Genomic DNA, 16,103 nt, shown 5'->3' on the forward strand with positions numbered 1-16,103 from the left:
GCCTGCAGCTGATATGAAACTGAACTCTTTGAGTATCATAGTTTTTTTACATGCATTTACAAGTAGACCCAAATATGAACCAACCTAACTTTGGCTCGATCGAGCCTGAAATCATATCAGATGACCAGTATGTTAATAAGATCTAAACTAAATCGATACAAACAACCTCTTAGCCACATAAACTCTGTACAATTGTAATTGCTAATTCTTGTGGAAATTTCAGATTATCTTCTCTAAAAACATATGGCTTGTAAAATAGGATCTGGTCAAAATTGTAGTATGAGATAAGATTAGACAAAACTCTATAAATAACCAATCCTCTTTTAAAAATAATCTTATTGATGCAGAGAATCTACCAGCTAATCAAAGATTATGTATAGACAGAATCATGCAATTTTTAGTTGCATAAGAAAGGTTAAACTGCATCACCTAAATTTGGCCAGATGACAATCTAGTTCTTAATCCTAAAATCAAAGAAGATTTTTCCAAAAAGAAAGAAAGGAGACGAGGGAAGATGGATTCTGGACCGTCCTGGGCTGATCAATGGGACAGCAACCCAGACCCGCCATCGTCTTCGTCAAAGGAAGATAATAAGAAGAAAGATGACAGCAAATCTGGTAGGAAGAGACTGCAAGAAAAAATCATGAAAATATTTGGCAAAAAACCTCAGAAATAGCTCATAATCATGCCATCTTGAGTTCTTGACTATGTTTTGGTCAGTAATTTTTGCATAATCCCATGTTTTGTACATTAATCTTAGTGTAATAAATTAATATATGTTCTCGTTTTTTGTTTATCTCATTAACAAGTTTGCTTGGCCTTTATTATGGGTTAAATCTTGTTCGCTCTTTAACCTCGTATTAATTTTGAGTTTCTATACACTTTGTTAATAGAAGATAGTTCAAACATATTATGTGACGTGAAGGGAGTATAAAGATAAAAGATAAAGATAGTTCAAACATATTGTTCTCCCCTTTCAATTTAATACTACTGTAAATATAATAATAAAAAATAATAATAATTTTTTTTTTTAAAAAAAAGAAAAAAAAAAAAAAAAAAAAAAAAAAAAAAAAAGACAACTGGATATATTCATGTATTTAAGAGTCTTTTCATATTAATTTAGATGCATGTGAATTGAAGCTGTACAATCTTGATACCTTGGAATTCAAGAGCATCAAGGCAAGAAAAACGTACAAGCTAAACCTTTCCAATTGGTTTTGTAAAGCTAAACCTTTCCAATTGGTTTTGTCCTTCCTCTTACGCCAACAAACATAGATAATCAGGTTAGAAATATAGAATCTCACCTTTAACCGAATGTCAACCAAATCATACTTTTACTAATTCCGGTTCATTTTTACAAACAACACTACTAAACTTACACTATTTACATTGTTACACTTGACCTTATTTATTGATTTATATCATGGACAAATTATTGTCATGTGAGATTTCGTTAGAATCGTCTCAAATTAAGGATTAAAATTGTGCAACGGCAAATTTTACATATCTATAAAAATTACATTTTTTGATATCACAATATATAATTTTTATATTCCAATCCAGTGGTCCACAGGTCGCTTTGCATCCTCAAGGTGCGAGGTTTGAGCCTTGGCATGAACTAATCCCCTCCCCTTATCCCCCATACATTGCCAACTAGGTGTCTAGAATATATGGAATATTATTGAATTTTTTTTAAAATAAAATTACTCCGTATTAAGTCAAATTAATTAGGAAAACAATTATTATGTATGTACTTATGAGTTAATCTTCAGAGTATATTTCCCATCATCTTTGTATCCTCCGCTATTAGAGGTATACAATTATACATTATACTTCATTCTACGGAATGAACTTATAAACATTACAAATTAACAATATTATGTCCCTTTTGCCAAGCTAAATCGGAAATTAGGGCAAACGAAACAGAGAGATTGATTTGTTATTTCAAAATGCGGCAATAATATACTACGATCTTTGACATTTCAAAATCTTCTACGGAGTGGTTACATGATTATTATTTCTATATTTCTAAACAGAGTGAGATCATAAAATGAACTTGGCAGTAATTACAATTAACAAACATACAAAAAAATCCATATTTTATATAGACTTCCTGTACCAGCAATCGAACATTCAAAGGTCAATTTTGATAGTCAATATTTAGGCAACTATCAAAAGTTCAAAACCAAAGGGACTTGCAGCTGATTATATTGACTAGCTAAAGGATGAAAAACTGAATACTTGAATCTAGCATACTAAGACTCAATGGATGAACCAAAATCAAGTTTTGGTGTGCCAAAATCATTTCTCGGAAACTAAAATCCAAAATATTTAAAAATTTATTTTCATAAACAACCAAATGATCAATGTTTTTCCCAGCAAACTCGGCCAGGGAAGTACAGCTAGTAGAGGATAAAATACAATTATCCACATATACATACGATAATTGATCAGACTTTGAGATTTCAAACCCACACCACTCAGCCAAAAAAAAAAAAAAAAAAAAAAAAGAAAAGAAAAAGAAAGCTAGTGTGTGTGGGTTTCCTGCCCTCAAGTCTGAGCAAGGCAAAATTATTCATGACAATATAAATCTTGAGTTTTTGGCTTATTATTACAAACGAAAGTCAATCCGCCTGGAGTACCTGACACGAGCGGAGAGAAGCATAACAATACAGTGCTCTGATAATGGCATAGACAAGGAGAGCACGCATGAAATGGGGGCTAGGGTAGGAGCCCTGCGACATCAGCCACTTTGATACAACATCTCTAGACAGTATCAGCATCTGAACTGCTTTAATGCATCAACAAACAGCCTAACTGTCATGTGGAAAGGCAACTGACTGCTCCTTAAAAGTTTCATCTTATGGAAAGTATATCTAGCAGCAACAGAGATGTCATCAACCTTCCATCTCAGCGCAATCAATCTAGCGTTTACCAAGTACACTGAACTGCCTTTTTCTTTAACCAGCTACAATAAAGCAAATTAAATAAGATCATAACTATGTAGTATTGAGGTAACTACTAAGGAAGGCCAATCAATACCCCCCTCTATCACACATCAATTTCTAGCCTTGTGTGGTGATATCTGCTTCCAAGCCAACCGAATGTCGTACTTTCAGCAGCAACAGCAACAGCAAAGCAAATCAATGTCAACCACCAAGAGAACCACCAACAAGATAGTGAAATGTCAACAAATTTTTAAAATTTTCTTTTTACTGCATATAAGAGTATGATACAACAGCAGCTCCATAACTCAGAAAAACTTGAACTGCAGAGTTCATCCAGAGACAATAAGGATCCGCATGCAACCCAAGCAAGATCAGTGTCCATCATGATGACAACAGCAATGTACGAGGCAGACCAAAATGTGTACAACTAAAGTTTACTTACTGAATGTCTTCATTATGTACTACATCAAAAATGCTAGCCTTTGGTCATAGAACTCCAAGCAAAAAAACCACCCAACACAAAAGAAACTACGATACACATACCCAATATACCCCTAGCCATGAAATGAAGCAGATGGCTCCTGATCAATGACATACTGAAGAGGGCTGACCCCCACATCTGGCCTCTCAGGACAATGCGGTACTTGGTTCCAACAATCAGCGCAAAGTGAGTCAAGACTAAAGGTCTCCTCATACACACAATCATCATTTATACACTTCCCACACTCATAACACCGTGCAATACAGAGGGTGCAAGCCCGGCACAGCTCAGCAGCATGGTTTTTGCCTTGACAGCCATCAGCAGGGCAATCATAGACCAGCCTCATATTTTGGCACCTTGGACACAACTCTAAGTCAATGGGGCGATCATCTTCATAAGAAATATAAAAGTTTCCTCTGTGATAGAAGTGTGGCTTGGGATGATTATTTTGTACTTGATTATGAACGTCTAATAATGACATCAGCTCTTCAAAGTGCTTCTGCGTCACACCAAGACGCCCACCAAATCGGAGATATTTAATCCCATTGACAGCCACAGTTTTGAAAGCCCTTAAGCAATTCACTACACCATCATTACTTAGTCTTGTACATCCTGGAACACCCAGCTGTAAAAAAAAAGGAAAAAATGTTTAGCAATAAAACACAAATAACAGTCAAGTTATAAAATTTCAACTTCAATTAATTCTGATATAATGAAGAAGATACATATGAACAGCAGAACAATTCATAGAATGATATTGAGCAGGAAATCAAGGTAAGTTACAATTATCTAAACGCACAGCATAAAAGCTAGAAAACTGTTATATCAACAGTGTTGATTATGTTCTCGACAGAATTACATTATTAAATGGCTGCCCTTAGAGAACCCATAAAGCCACTTTGCCTCATATTGCCCTCCCTTCAACAAAAACACTTGTACATCACCTCAAAGGCTCCAATCATTCTTTTAAAAAACAAATCCTGGTGAATGATGATGAATAATTTTCCCAAAAATCCTTGTTCAAATAGCAATTCATGATGCACTACAGGATATCATAAGAGTCAAACACCCACATTCAAGAAACCATTTCTGTCTACACAAAATGAACATAGCCAATGTCATAAATCAGCTGCAACCTACAAGTGTTTCCTTCCTCCTTAATATGATAATACCCTCAATGGTGATTATCACCTAGTCAAGAGGGTGCCCAAAAATAGTACACATCAACTCTATTGATTTATATGGCTTCTTTGACAACTTGAGAATTTATGAAGAAAAAAACCTTTTGGAAACAAGGGGAGGAGGGGTGGAAATAATCTAAGTTAGGAACGGTGGGAAAAACACGGAGGAAGAAATGGAAGACAATGCACATTGATCTTTGGATACACAGGCATAATTGCTTCTTATGGTAGTAATTTCTCTTGTCAATCCCTCATCTCTCTTCTACTAGCACCAAAATTATTAAAGTAAGATAGTAGGTCACTATAATTAGATGCGAAGCAAAAAAAGAGTAATTCTGACAGGTTTATTAACTTGGATACACGAATTACTTTTCCATGGGGAGATCACAATCCATAATCAAGCAATCTATATCTCCCACAATGAGGAATCAAGATATGGGAATCAGAGTCCCAGCATTAAAAAATAACCCTATAACGTTTCACTTGATCTAAATCACTCATCTTAGATTCAGTATAAGGTTTTTATTCCACTATCTTTACAGCCAAAACAGGGAGCCATAGAAGTGTTAATAAGCATTACCACACTGCAAGAACAATAAAAGAGAATGCAAGAAAAAACATGTATATGAAAGCTTATTAGCATAGTGCTTACCTTGATCAACCTCAGATTGCTAAGGAGGACACGCATCAAACCATCATCTGAGATCCGTTGGCAGTTCACTAGGTTCAAGCAGTGAAGGCTACCTTGAGCCCTGTTGGTTAATTGCAGAAGAATGTCATCAGTGATCTTCTCATTGAGTGGACTATCAATATGAATACTTCTCCAAAGAAGGGGGTCATTTCGAACTGTGTGGCACAATGACTTGCATACTCTTTCAACAGAGAGCAGATCACGCACACCCAGATAGGCAAGCGCATAGCTCAAGGCTGGATGAGGAGCCTCAGAAATATCATCAGTATCAAAGGCTGCCTCAGTACTCTTCCCATGATTATCATTGTCTCGGTCCAAGATATCATTAGATATATCCAACTTAGAATCCTCCAAGGTACAAGGAGCTTCAGATATATCACCAATATCAGCAGCCGCCTCAGTACTCTGCACATGATTATCATCACCCCCGTCAAAGCTATCAAACATAACACGATCCAAGGTACAACCAAAACTAACACCTTGATTATACACCAGATGCTCTAATTCCCCATTCGGAAGATACCCATCAACCCCGGTAATCTTCCAGTGGTTATCAATCCTGTCAACGCTAGCATCACCAGTAGTACCAAACTTAGCAACCTTTAAGGTACAAGGAGACTCGGATATATCAGCAACTGCCTCAGTACCCTTCCCATGATTAAAATCACCCTTGCCATCATTAGCAGCCCCAAACTTAACACAGTCCAAGGTACAGGCAAAACGGACACCTTGATCATACGCCTTTGGAAGATACCCATCAACCGCGGTAATCTTCCAATGATTATCAAACCTGTCAAAACTAGCATTATCCGTAGTACCAAACTTAGCACCATCCAAGGTACTGGTACAAGCAATGCCAGCATCGCCTTCATAGACCGACCGCCTTTGTAATCCCTGCTCCGGGAAAAAGCTATCAGCCCATGTATCTTTCAGTATCCGATCATCAAATATCTTATTTTCAGGAAACGTCTGGAATTCCATAGCCGCCGAATTCCACCAGAAATTCCATCCAGCAAAAAGGGGGTAATCCCCTTTACAACTACCACCCTCGGCCCCGCCATAACCACCGTAATCAGCTCCTAGGTCCTCAAGCCACCCTGTGATGGCAGTAACCGTGGAGCTTATATCCATCCCAAAAGGATCAGCAGGCAACAATTCACGAATGTCCTTGTCCTGTGAACCACCCTGACCTATATTTTCCTCAGCAAGATGAGCTGGAAAGATCGGCCGATGTGAAAAATTCAAAGCCATCCTATCCTTCAACTAGAAAATCCCACAAAACAACAGATTCTCTCTCCTACCAATCAACCCCTTCAACGGAAAAACCCTAAATTTCTCTTCTATTTTCTTTTTTGCATAATTTATACCAAGAACAACAAAACGAAATTAAAGGGAAAAGGGAAAGAAAAACGCAATAATGCAATTATGGAAATAAAGCCTAATTAGTGGAAAAATTGAACAAGAAAACCCTCAATTTTCAGATAGCAAACCAAAAAAAACTGCACCAAAAATATCACGGAGTTTCTTGTATAGACAACAGCTGGCTATACATAGAATAATAAACAAAAAAAAAACCCTAAAAACACCAAGTAAAACGATAGATTTGAATTCTTCTATACAAAATAAGCAAGACGATAAACAAAAACAGGCAATTTCTACTTTTTTTTATTTTTTTGGAATTTTTCAAGTATGAATTGGGGATAATATCAAGAACCTTATTGAATTAAAACTAGGGTTAGCTTCCAAATTACTAAACAGTAATACTACAACTAGAATGAAATTTCCCGAATCGGAATCAAATTGAATCGGAAAATTACAATGAGAAAGAAGAAGAAAGAATCTAACCTCCCACCTAACCACCAAAAAAATTTCCCATTTCGATTAAAACCCTAAAAAATCTAGCAAAAAAAGGAGAGAAAATTAAGGAAAAATCAATGTACCTGGGAAAATCTAATACGATCCAAAGTAGAAGAAGAAAAAAAAGGGAACAATGTAAAATGAAAAAACGAAATGGAAAATCGGAGGGTTGAAGAGGAGAGAGAAAGTAGAGAAATGTGGGGGATTGGTGAAAGAGGAGAGAGAAAGAGGGAGAAAAATTGAAAAGTATGGAAATGTAAATATGAAGAGAGAGAGAGGGGGGGAGAGAAAAGGGCACGTGTTGGGAAAGGAAGGTTAAGGGGTTGTGTTGTTTCTTTGATGTGGCGGGAGTGCTCACTGCATTGCCTCCTCTTCTCTTCTCTTTTTACTACTTATATATTTTAGTTCGTATTCCATCCGTTTTTAAATACTTGTTTTACTTTTTATTTTCGATTATTTTTTTAATACTTGCTTTATTTCTTTATTTGAAAAAGATTATACAATATATTTAATTAATTTCTCTAACTTAGAGTATCCACCATTAATCATATTTTATTAATTTCATATTCTCTCTTCTAATTTTCTCCAATACTTTTGTTTTTTATAATTTTTGTTCTTTCACTTACCCCACTACCTCCATATTTTATTACTTTCTCCAACTTCTCCTAAAACTCCGTACATGGAGAAATAGAGCAAGTATTTAAAAACGGAGGGAGTTTTTGTTAGTGGTCTGAGGTGTCACTTTGGATGTTCGGATCGGACTTACAGAGTATTAAATTTGAATCATGTTAAATTATTGTATTCGTATTAAATTTGAGTCATGTTAAATTATTGTATTATATATGGTCCTGTTTACTTTACCTTGAAAAAATAATATTTATAAAAATAATTTCAGTTTAGTAAAAATTAATAAATACAAAAAAAAAAATATAACTGTGAATCAGTAAAATTAATTTCAGTTCGACAAATTTGATTTCAGTTCATAAAAATAATTTTAATTCAACAAAAATAGGATGAAGTGAATAGGACCTAAGTTAAAATCTGAATTGGATTTTTTCAAGTCGGATCGGGTTTTGAGACATGCCTTCTTTGACTTCTTGTACAGGATACTATTGGTTTTGGATTTGTAATGGGAGGATAATATGGGTTGGATTGTTTAATAAGTTTTGTGTTGATAAGGGAGGTAAGATAATAAATTTGAGTTAGTTTTGGAGTCATTTTCAAGTTTGTGAGGTAACTAGGCTCGTTGTAATTGTAATTGTTATTGTTATAGTACCACGGTCTGAAAAATAGTACTTCCTCTGTTCCTTTATTAGAAGCCTATTTTTAGCATTTATCACTCACATTATAAAGAGAAATAGGCTTCTAATTTAGGAACGAAAGGAGTAAAAGAGAGAAAAGTTATCTCGGAGATATGAATATCATGAGTTATAATCAATAAATTGACTTATTAACACTTATATTAGTCATCGTATGAGTAACTATAATTTATTACCGATTATGGTCTTTGATAAATAGCTATTAGAATCAGCTAATCACGATACCTAGTGTAATTAGATAGTCAAATTAACTAACGTAATCAACACGGAGTACCCACTAACTACCAAACATTGTAGGTACTATATTGCATTATCTTCTATTCATTTGAATTTTTGTTAAAACAAATAATTCGAAACAATACTTTTATGGTAATTTTCTCTTGTTTGATTATTATTACTACCTCCGTTTCATAAAATGTGCAACAAACTTGGCTGCACGTTTTCCAAGACAAAATTTGATAATGCTTGATTAACAAAGTGAAGGGTATCTAATTAAGGGTAAGAGAGAGAAAGATGGGATAATTAAATAATCAAAGGCCACCACTAGTCAACCACCAACTGTCATCTTCTCTTCGACACCACCCACAAGCAGCACCACTAACACCGCACCACCCACCAGCCAACTCGCACCACCGTCCTAGACAACTCGCACCACCACTAACACCGCATCCTGTAATCACTCTCAACACAACCCAGATCTAAAACCCTCCATAACCACCCAAAACCAACCTCACCCGATTAACTCGCACCACCACTTACACCGCCACCACCCGAAACCCCACCATGAACAAAATCCCGAGACCCCACTGCCCTCTCACCACCACCACTGCCAAGATCTTAAACCTCACCTCACCACCACTATAATTCGAAACCCCACCTCATCACCACCAATTGAAACCCCATCTCAGCCCCACCAACGAACCAAAACCCCACCCTCTCACCATCACCAAGATCCGAAACCCCCACGTGCCATAACCACCAAAAACCCTACCCCACCCAACTCACAACCATCAAAACTTACCCACAAGGAGGAGCGAAGACTTTGACAAGGGAAGAAAAGAGCTAACGGCTTTGACCAAGGGAGGAGAAAGCGCTGGCGATTGTCACGAGTAAGAGGTGCGACTGGATCGGAGTGTGAGGGGCGGCGACTAGATCTCACATGTAATTGAGTGTGTGGGGCGGCAACTGGATCAATATGAGTAGTGGTGGTGGAGTGGTGGTTGTGACTTATGAGAGAAGAGAGAGAGAAAAGGTGTTACTGGTGGTTGAGAAGGAGGAGAGAGAAAAGTTGGTGATATTGGTAGTGGATGTGGGCTGTGAGGAGGAGAGGGAATATGGTTTAAGGGTTAAATTATGGATTGATTAATTTAGGTTAATAAGTTAATAGGTAGTTTATTAAAGTTAAGTAAGGGTAGGTTGGTAAATTCACACAAAAAAATTTACTATATTAGGTTAGTTTTTTTTGTTGCACATAATGTGTAGTTTCCGTTTTAGGAAATTGTTGCAAATTTTATGAAACGGAGGTAGTATATCATTTCAAAATAAAAAGTATCTTTGACTCTTTGTGGATGGTCTTAAGATGAAATCTCAATTAATATAGCTAGCTCACATTAACATATTTGATCACTTAGTAAAAAGTTATGAAATTTTTTGTTTCGAAAACAAATGTTTAGATGAAGTTATAATGTCTCTAAATAATCATCAATAATTAATCAATAATCAATATACTAAAAGACACACCAAAAATAATATGTGTTATTTTCTAGGGAAATTTGTTTAAAAGAACCACGAAAGTGGTCTCTTTTGTTTAGAAGGACCAATTAAGTCAAAAGTTGTTTAAAAGGACCACAAAACACACTTTAGGTTGTTGAGGGAGACCACTTGTTATTTTCAGGTGGGTCAACGCCGGAGTTCGACATTGACCGTCACGTGCCCGTCACCTTTATTTATTTTTTTCCCTTTTTTTCACTATTTCCCCCCAAAATTCCTAATCACCCCCAATATTTTTCATTTCTTTCTTCTGTCTCTCTCCTTGAAGGACTGTTTATGGAATTTCGTATCTGCCATTGTTGGTGAGATCAGAGCAGCAATTTAATAGGCTATTTAAGGTAAAGTCTTTATGTTCTACTATCTCCTGTTACTTTTTTTTAACTTATTTAGGTTGTTTTCTCGCCATTTTTCTTGACTTCTTTTGTTTTTCAACCTTATCAATGGCAAATGGAAGGGAAAGCGCAAGGGAAAGGGGAAATTGCACTTAGTTCTCTTCATTTCACCCAGATTCATTTTGCTACAAATCTAATTTTGAACAAAACAAAATAACGAACAACATCAACCACATTACCTAAATTCGACAAATTCGAAACGAATTCACAATGCTTACCTTTTGCGACTTGTCCTCAATTGCACTTTTGGATGAATTTGTTAGGAGAAAGAGGACGCAAATTGCATGTTTTAGTCAATCTAGGATTTATGCTTTGAGGAGAGAGAAAGCGAAAAGAAATGAAAAAATTTGGGGGTAATTGGGAATTTTGATGGAAATCGTGAAAAAAAAAAGAAAAAAAAAGACTCAACTTAATGAGTCACGTGACTGGCACGTGTTGACGTGCCTGGAAATAACAAGAGGTCCCCCTCAACAACCCAAAATGTGTTTTGTTGTCCTTTTAAATAACTTTTGGCTTAATTGGTCCTTCTGAACAAAAGAAGCCACTTTTGTGGTCCCTTTACACAAATTTTCCTATTTTTTAATGTGTCCCTTAGTTTTTTTAATCAAATATTTTACATAAATAAAAGAATAAAAAAGATTTAATGTATCATATCACAGTATATATTGATACCATAAACTTAAGTAAAAATTAAAATAAAATCAAATTCTTAACATAAATTATTACATACATATTATTATGTACAACTCTACCATGTTTACAACAAGGATTTTTTTTAATAAAGATTTTTGTATATAATTATGTGTGAAAAGCTTGCTAGGAAAGATATAAAAAAAATATTTTTACCAGATGATTATTGTAACAATATACTGTATGAGTGAATGAATAATAGTGGGTAAAAAGGAGATATATGTATGGGTTAAACCGTTAAATACATATTATTAACATATTCATTTGGTTAACAAGAAGAATATTTTTTTTTTTTGGTGAACGGTTAACAAGAAGAATATGATATAAATGTATTGGTGAAATATACTGTATATAAATATAAAAATATGCGTATTTTAAGATATTTATTCAGCTAATAATAGACTTTTTCAGAATAAATTTATTTTTAAAAGCAATAATGTAAACTATCTATTAAATATTACCGTGCATGACACGAGACCTAACCTAAGTTGTTATATACTTGTACGTACGTATTACATTGTTGTGAAAAAAGGTTAGAGTATTTTCTTCCAAAAAAAAAAAGGTTAGAGTATAAGTGACTATTGTTAGAAAGCATTCACTTATTATATAATGTTGCCAATTAAGCTTTAAAAAATTGTTGGAATGTCCATCCTCTTTGGAATAACCGAATAATCATGCCTGTCAATTGATAGTATCATTTATGTCTCCTAGACTCAGTGTTGACAATTAAACATCAATATAAACTAGATGAACCTCGTGCGATGCAGAGGTTGTTAGTATTTTTTTACAAAATATTTTTCATATTTATGTGATTAAAATTGTTATTATACTAGTTTTAAAATATTAGATAAAATTCCTAATCTCAAAAGATAATATTTATATTTAATTAATTTAAACTTTAAAATCTAATTCGTCAATTTTGCTTACGTGGCATTTGAATAATTTAATTGTAAAAGAAATTAATAATGTCTTATTTAATTGGCTACAACTTAAATTTATAATCCTACGTGACGCGCTAAGAAAATTAAATCCTACTGATAAGTCATATATTGAGCGTGTTTTGAGAGTCCATTTAGGTAGTTTTTGAGCCTAGATTAGTTGTTCATAGCTTATCTTAGCTTGATTTGGTTTGGTTGTGATCGTGTTATGCTTTTATGGGTAGTTTCGTTGTTTTTGATGTATTTCAGGATGAACGAGATTAATTGGGATGGTCACAAGAGTTTGTTAAGATGGAGGAGTAATTTCCCGTGTCCGCCCTGGCAGGGCAACATTGCCCTGACAGCCAGGGCAAAGGAAGAAGAAGAGATTAGCAAAGCATTACTACAAGTATCTTTCTCCCATTGCCCTGGCAGCCAGGGCAGAGAGGAATTGTGTTGATATGAGCTTCAAGGGATAAAGCATTGCACGAAGAACACTACTTAAAGAAGCGCACCATTGAATCTGCTTCTCGCGCCCGACCGGGCAGACGAAGTACGAAGATTGAAGGCTTTAGAAGAGGCGCAAGGTGTGAGAATGCTTCTCGCGCCCGACCGGGCGGCATATCCCTGGCTGCCCGGGCAGAGTTTCGCGAAGTGCGTTTTTAGTATTTTTCGGGATTTTTCATGTTAAAGGATATAAATACCCTTTGTAAACCCCGACTTAACATACTCAATTATTATTTTCCAGCTTTTAAAACCTTCATTAGAACCCTAATATTCTCTCTAGGTCTAGATTAATTTGCACTTTCAAGTTTTGATCTTTGTTCATCAACAATTGGTACTTTTCTTCATTTAAGTAATTCGTATTCATCTTTACTTCTTCTTCTACTTTTATTTGTTTATTAATCATCTTTTCTTCATTGATTATTGTTTTTGTTTTTGTTAATATGTGTGAGTAGTTTTCTTATTCCAAGATCTAGCGGAACCCGAATATGATTAATGCATGATTTAATTCTTTAAACTCTCTAATAATAATTGTAATTGATATGCTTAATTGATTATGCTTATGCTAATACTAGATTAGGGATAATTGATATTGTTATTAATCCTTTGTTTTAATCGCAACGGGAGTTGGGTTTTGACGGATTTGAATAAATCAATTAAGGGTCTGAAGTTCATCACGGGAGTAGTTGAATGGATGATTAGGAAGTTAGAGTAATGTGCTCAAAGTCTTTAATTTGCATGATTCTACAGAAGTAGGCTTGATTGTGATTAGGGAAGCCATTAATAACTCAGGAGAGACCATTGGTACTACTTAGGGATTACTTTTCCTCTTTAATCAATTGAATTATGTGTTAGGGGTAGAACGACTAATGCATTAATTATATTCGTGGTGATGCTTGATCTTGGATGTTTTTAGCATTGATTTGTCATATTGTTTAGATTTAATCGTTTTAATTAGTTCTTTAGATATTGATTCTTACTTATTTGAATTGGTTACTTGCTTAGTAATTGCTTGAGTCTATTTAATTAGTTGAACCATAGTCTGTTGGGATCCGACCTTTGCTTGCCTGTCTACATAGTAGTGGTGTAGTTAGGTTTATTTTTGTTAGGCACGCGACACACCTACCACCTACGTGGCTCTCTAAAAACTCGGGGAAAAACTCCCCTTTATATATATATATATAATTAGTTGAACTATAGTCTCTTGGAATCCGACCCTTGCTTGCCTGTCTACATAGTAGTGGTATAGTTAGGTTTATTTTTGTTAGGTACGCGACACACCTACCACCTACGTGGCTCTCTAAAAACTCGGGGAAAAACTCCCCTTTATATATATATATATATATATATTAGATTATTATCATTATGACTTAAAAAAAATTTTCCTTTTTTTTTACTACATATATAAAAATAAATTATTCTTGATAATGTGACAATATAATAGCGTGAATTCGTGAAAACAGGCAAACAACATTGCTTTCTCCACGTGTTTTACGTTGCCTCATTCTCACCAATAATTTTGTACCGAGCACTTATCCTATATTCTAAACCTATCAAGGATAGACCGACCTGCTGGCCCGGCTTGACCGGGCCTGGTTTTGGGTGGGTTTTGGACAGATTTTCCTGATCCAAAATTTTATTTATTTTTGGACGGGTTTGGAAATGCGGTTTTATGCTTTTTAGTTAATTTTTTTGGCTCGTCCTGAAAAGCCCGCATGGCCCGGCCATTTTGGGCAGGTTTGGGCATAAAAATTCCGGTTGAAGGAGTGGGCTTATTTTTTCGACCTTTGCTCGGCCCGCCCAATAATCACCTCAACTATATTCCTATATATCACTAACAAAAAAATACCAACCAAAAACCACATAAATAAAACAACAAATTCTTAAGGAAAAAAAAAACCAACAAAATAAAACAATTTTGTACCACATCCATAAATCACAAGTGCATCAACATTTTAATTGTAACAAAAAAAAATGAGAAATGAGGAGATGGAGGGACTGATGGGGGCTCTATTCCTCACAACCCCCATTTCTGTGATAGAATGGGGGCCCTGCCCTGTAGTTTGCCATTTTAAAAATAAAAATAAAAAAATTAGTTTGTGGCTCGGGCGATGTCTCGGGTATTTTATTTTTTGGATGATTGTGGATATAGTGATACAAACTTCAATAGTTGTTAGGCTTTATCATTCATAATAAATTTATGTTGGTACAATACTTCTTAATAAACGTTTAAAATTTGATTTCAGAACAATTTCAATGCAAAATAGTCAATTATTTGAAGATTGGATGAATGAGAATTGTTCAATATAATACATTCCCACATTAAAATTAAACAGTGTAAAACTATTATATCTTTCAAGTTTCAATGTCTCGGTTAATATAAAAGAGATTAAGATAGAAAATAATTTAAAATTAGCAAATGCAGACCAAAAGATTTTTCTTTAATTGCTATTGTTTATTTAACTACAAAATGTTTTCAAAAATAAAATGTTAAAAATATGAGATATCGGAAATATATGTGTGATATATTTCTGTATCGATCTTATTAGGTGAATAATATATTTAGGTTTATTTGAGTTATATTGAATATAGCTTTAGGATATATGGTTATTGTAGGACTTTAGATACTCTAAGCGAAATTACATGAATCTTATTCATAAGCATCTAAACAACCAAGATCAATGCACAACACATAAAGAATAAGTAATTATACCTTTGAAGCGTGATTCCATGTATGATCGAGTAAGAACAATAAGGAGAATAAGAACCTCAAGTGTGATTCCTCTACTTGGTCCACGAGCACAGATTAAACCTCCACTAATGCTAGTTAGTTGTGATCAAACGCTTCAATCAACCTTCAACGGAGAAGAGAGTTACGAACTAACCATGAACCACCCGAGCGAACACCACACGCACCACCTAGGTGGCCGGCCGTACGGACAAGGGAGGAGATGGAGAAGGCCGTGAGGAGGAGAGAGAGAATTAGGGTTTTTGGGAGTTGGTTGCTTGTTTCACAATTCTCTGTATGATCATTGTGACTTAATGCAACCCTAGGCATGGATTCTATTTATATATCATATCTCTACATAAATCCATGTCAAGCCTAAATGTCCTAAGCTCATTAAACTATCCTAGCCCAACACTCAATGTGGTATGTCATAATTTTATGAGGCCCAATAATGGACCTCTTACTTGTTTAACTCAATACTCTTGTGTGTGACCTCATAGGATCCATTTTATAAGGTTTTGGACTATTTAACTAGCCCAAAGATCATTTGTCACATCTAGCACCAAACAATGACGACCTTATAAAATGAACTAATTATCTCCATAATAGTGATCCTTGATATATC

At 35.0% G+C, this 16,103-nt stretch overlaps 1 protein-coding gene across 1 annotated transcript; it reads right to left on the reverse strand.

Annotated features, from left to right (window-relative positions):
- Positions 1–2,334: 2,334 nt before the first annotated feature.
- Positions 2,335–7,494, reverse strand: LOC145582743 (F-box protein SKIP14-like). Its single transcript, XM_081639753.1, has 2 exons — positions 5,263–7,494; positions 2,335–4,054 (listed from the first exon to the last, which is right to left on the reverse strand). The coding sequence occupies exons 1-2, from the start codon at positions 6,550–6,552 to the stop codon at positions 3,503–3,505; spliced, it is 1,842 nt and encodes a 613-aa protein (XP_081495879.1). The 5' UTR covers positions 6,553–7,494; the 3' UTR covers positions 2,335–3,502.
- Between the last annotated feature and the right edge of the window lie 8,609 nt (positions 7,495–16,103).

Source organism: Chenopodium album, chromosome 15 (assembly GCF_948465745.1).
Source record: "Chenopodium album chromosome 15, dcCheAlbu1.1, whole genome shotgun sequence".
Classification (NCBI taxonomy): domain Eukaryota; kingdom Viridiplantae; phylum Streptophyta; class Magnoliopsida; order Caryophyllales; family Amaranthaceae; genus Chenopodium; species Chenopodium album.

Excerpts from the sequence above, each read along its gene's own strand:
- LOC145582743 (XM_081639753.1), bottom strand. The coding sequence starts at position 6,552 with ATGGCTTTGAATTTTTCACATCGGCCGATCTTTCCAGCTCATCTTGCT. Across the intron at positions 4,055-5,262 it reads GCAATCTGAGGTTGATCAAG|CTGGGTGTTCCAGGATGTAC; the intron begins GTAAGCACTATG and ends TTTTTTTTACAG.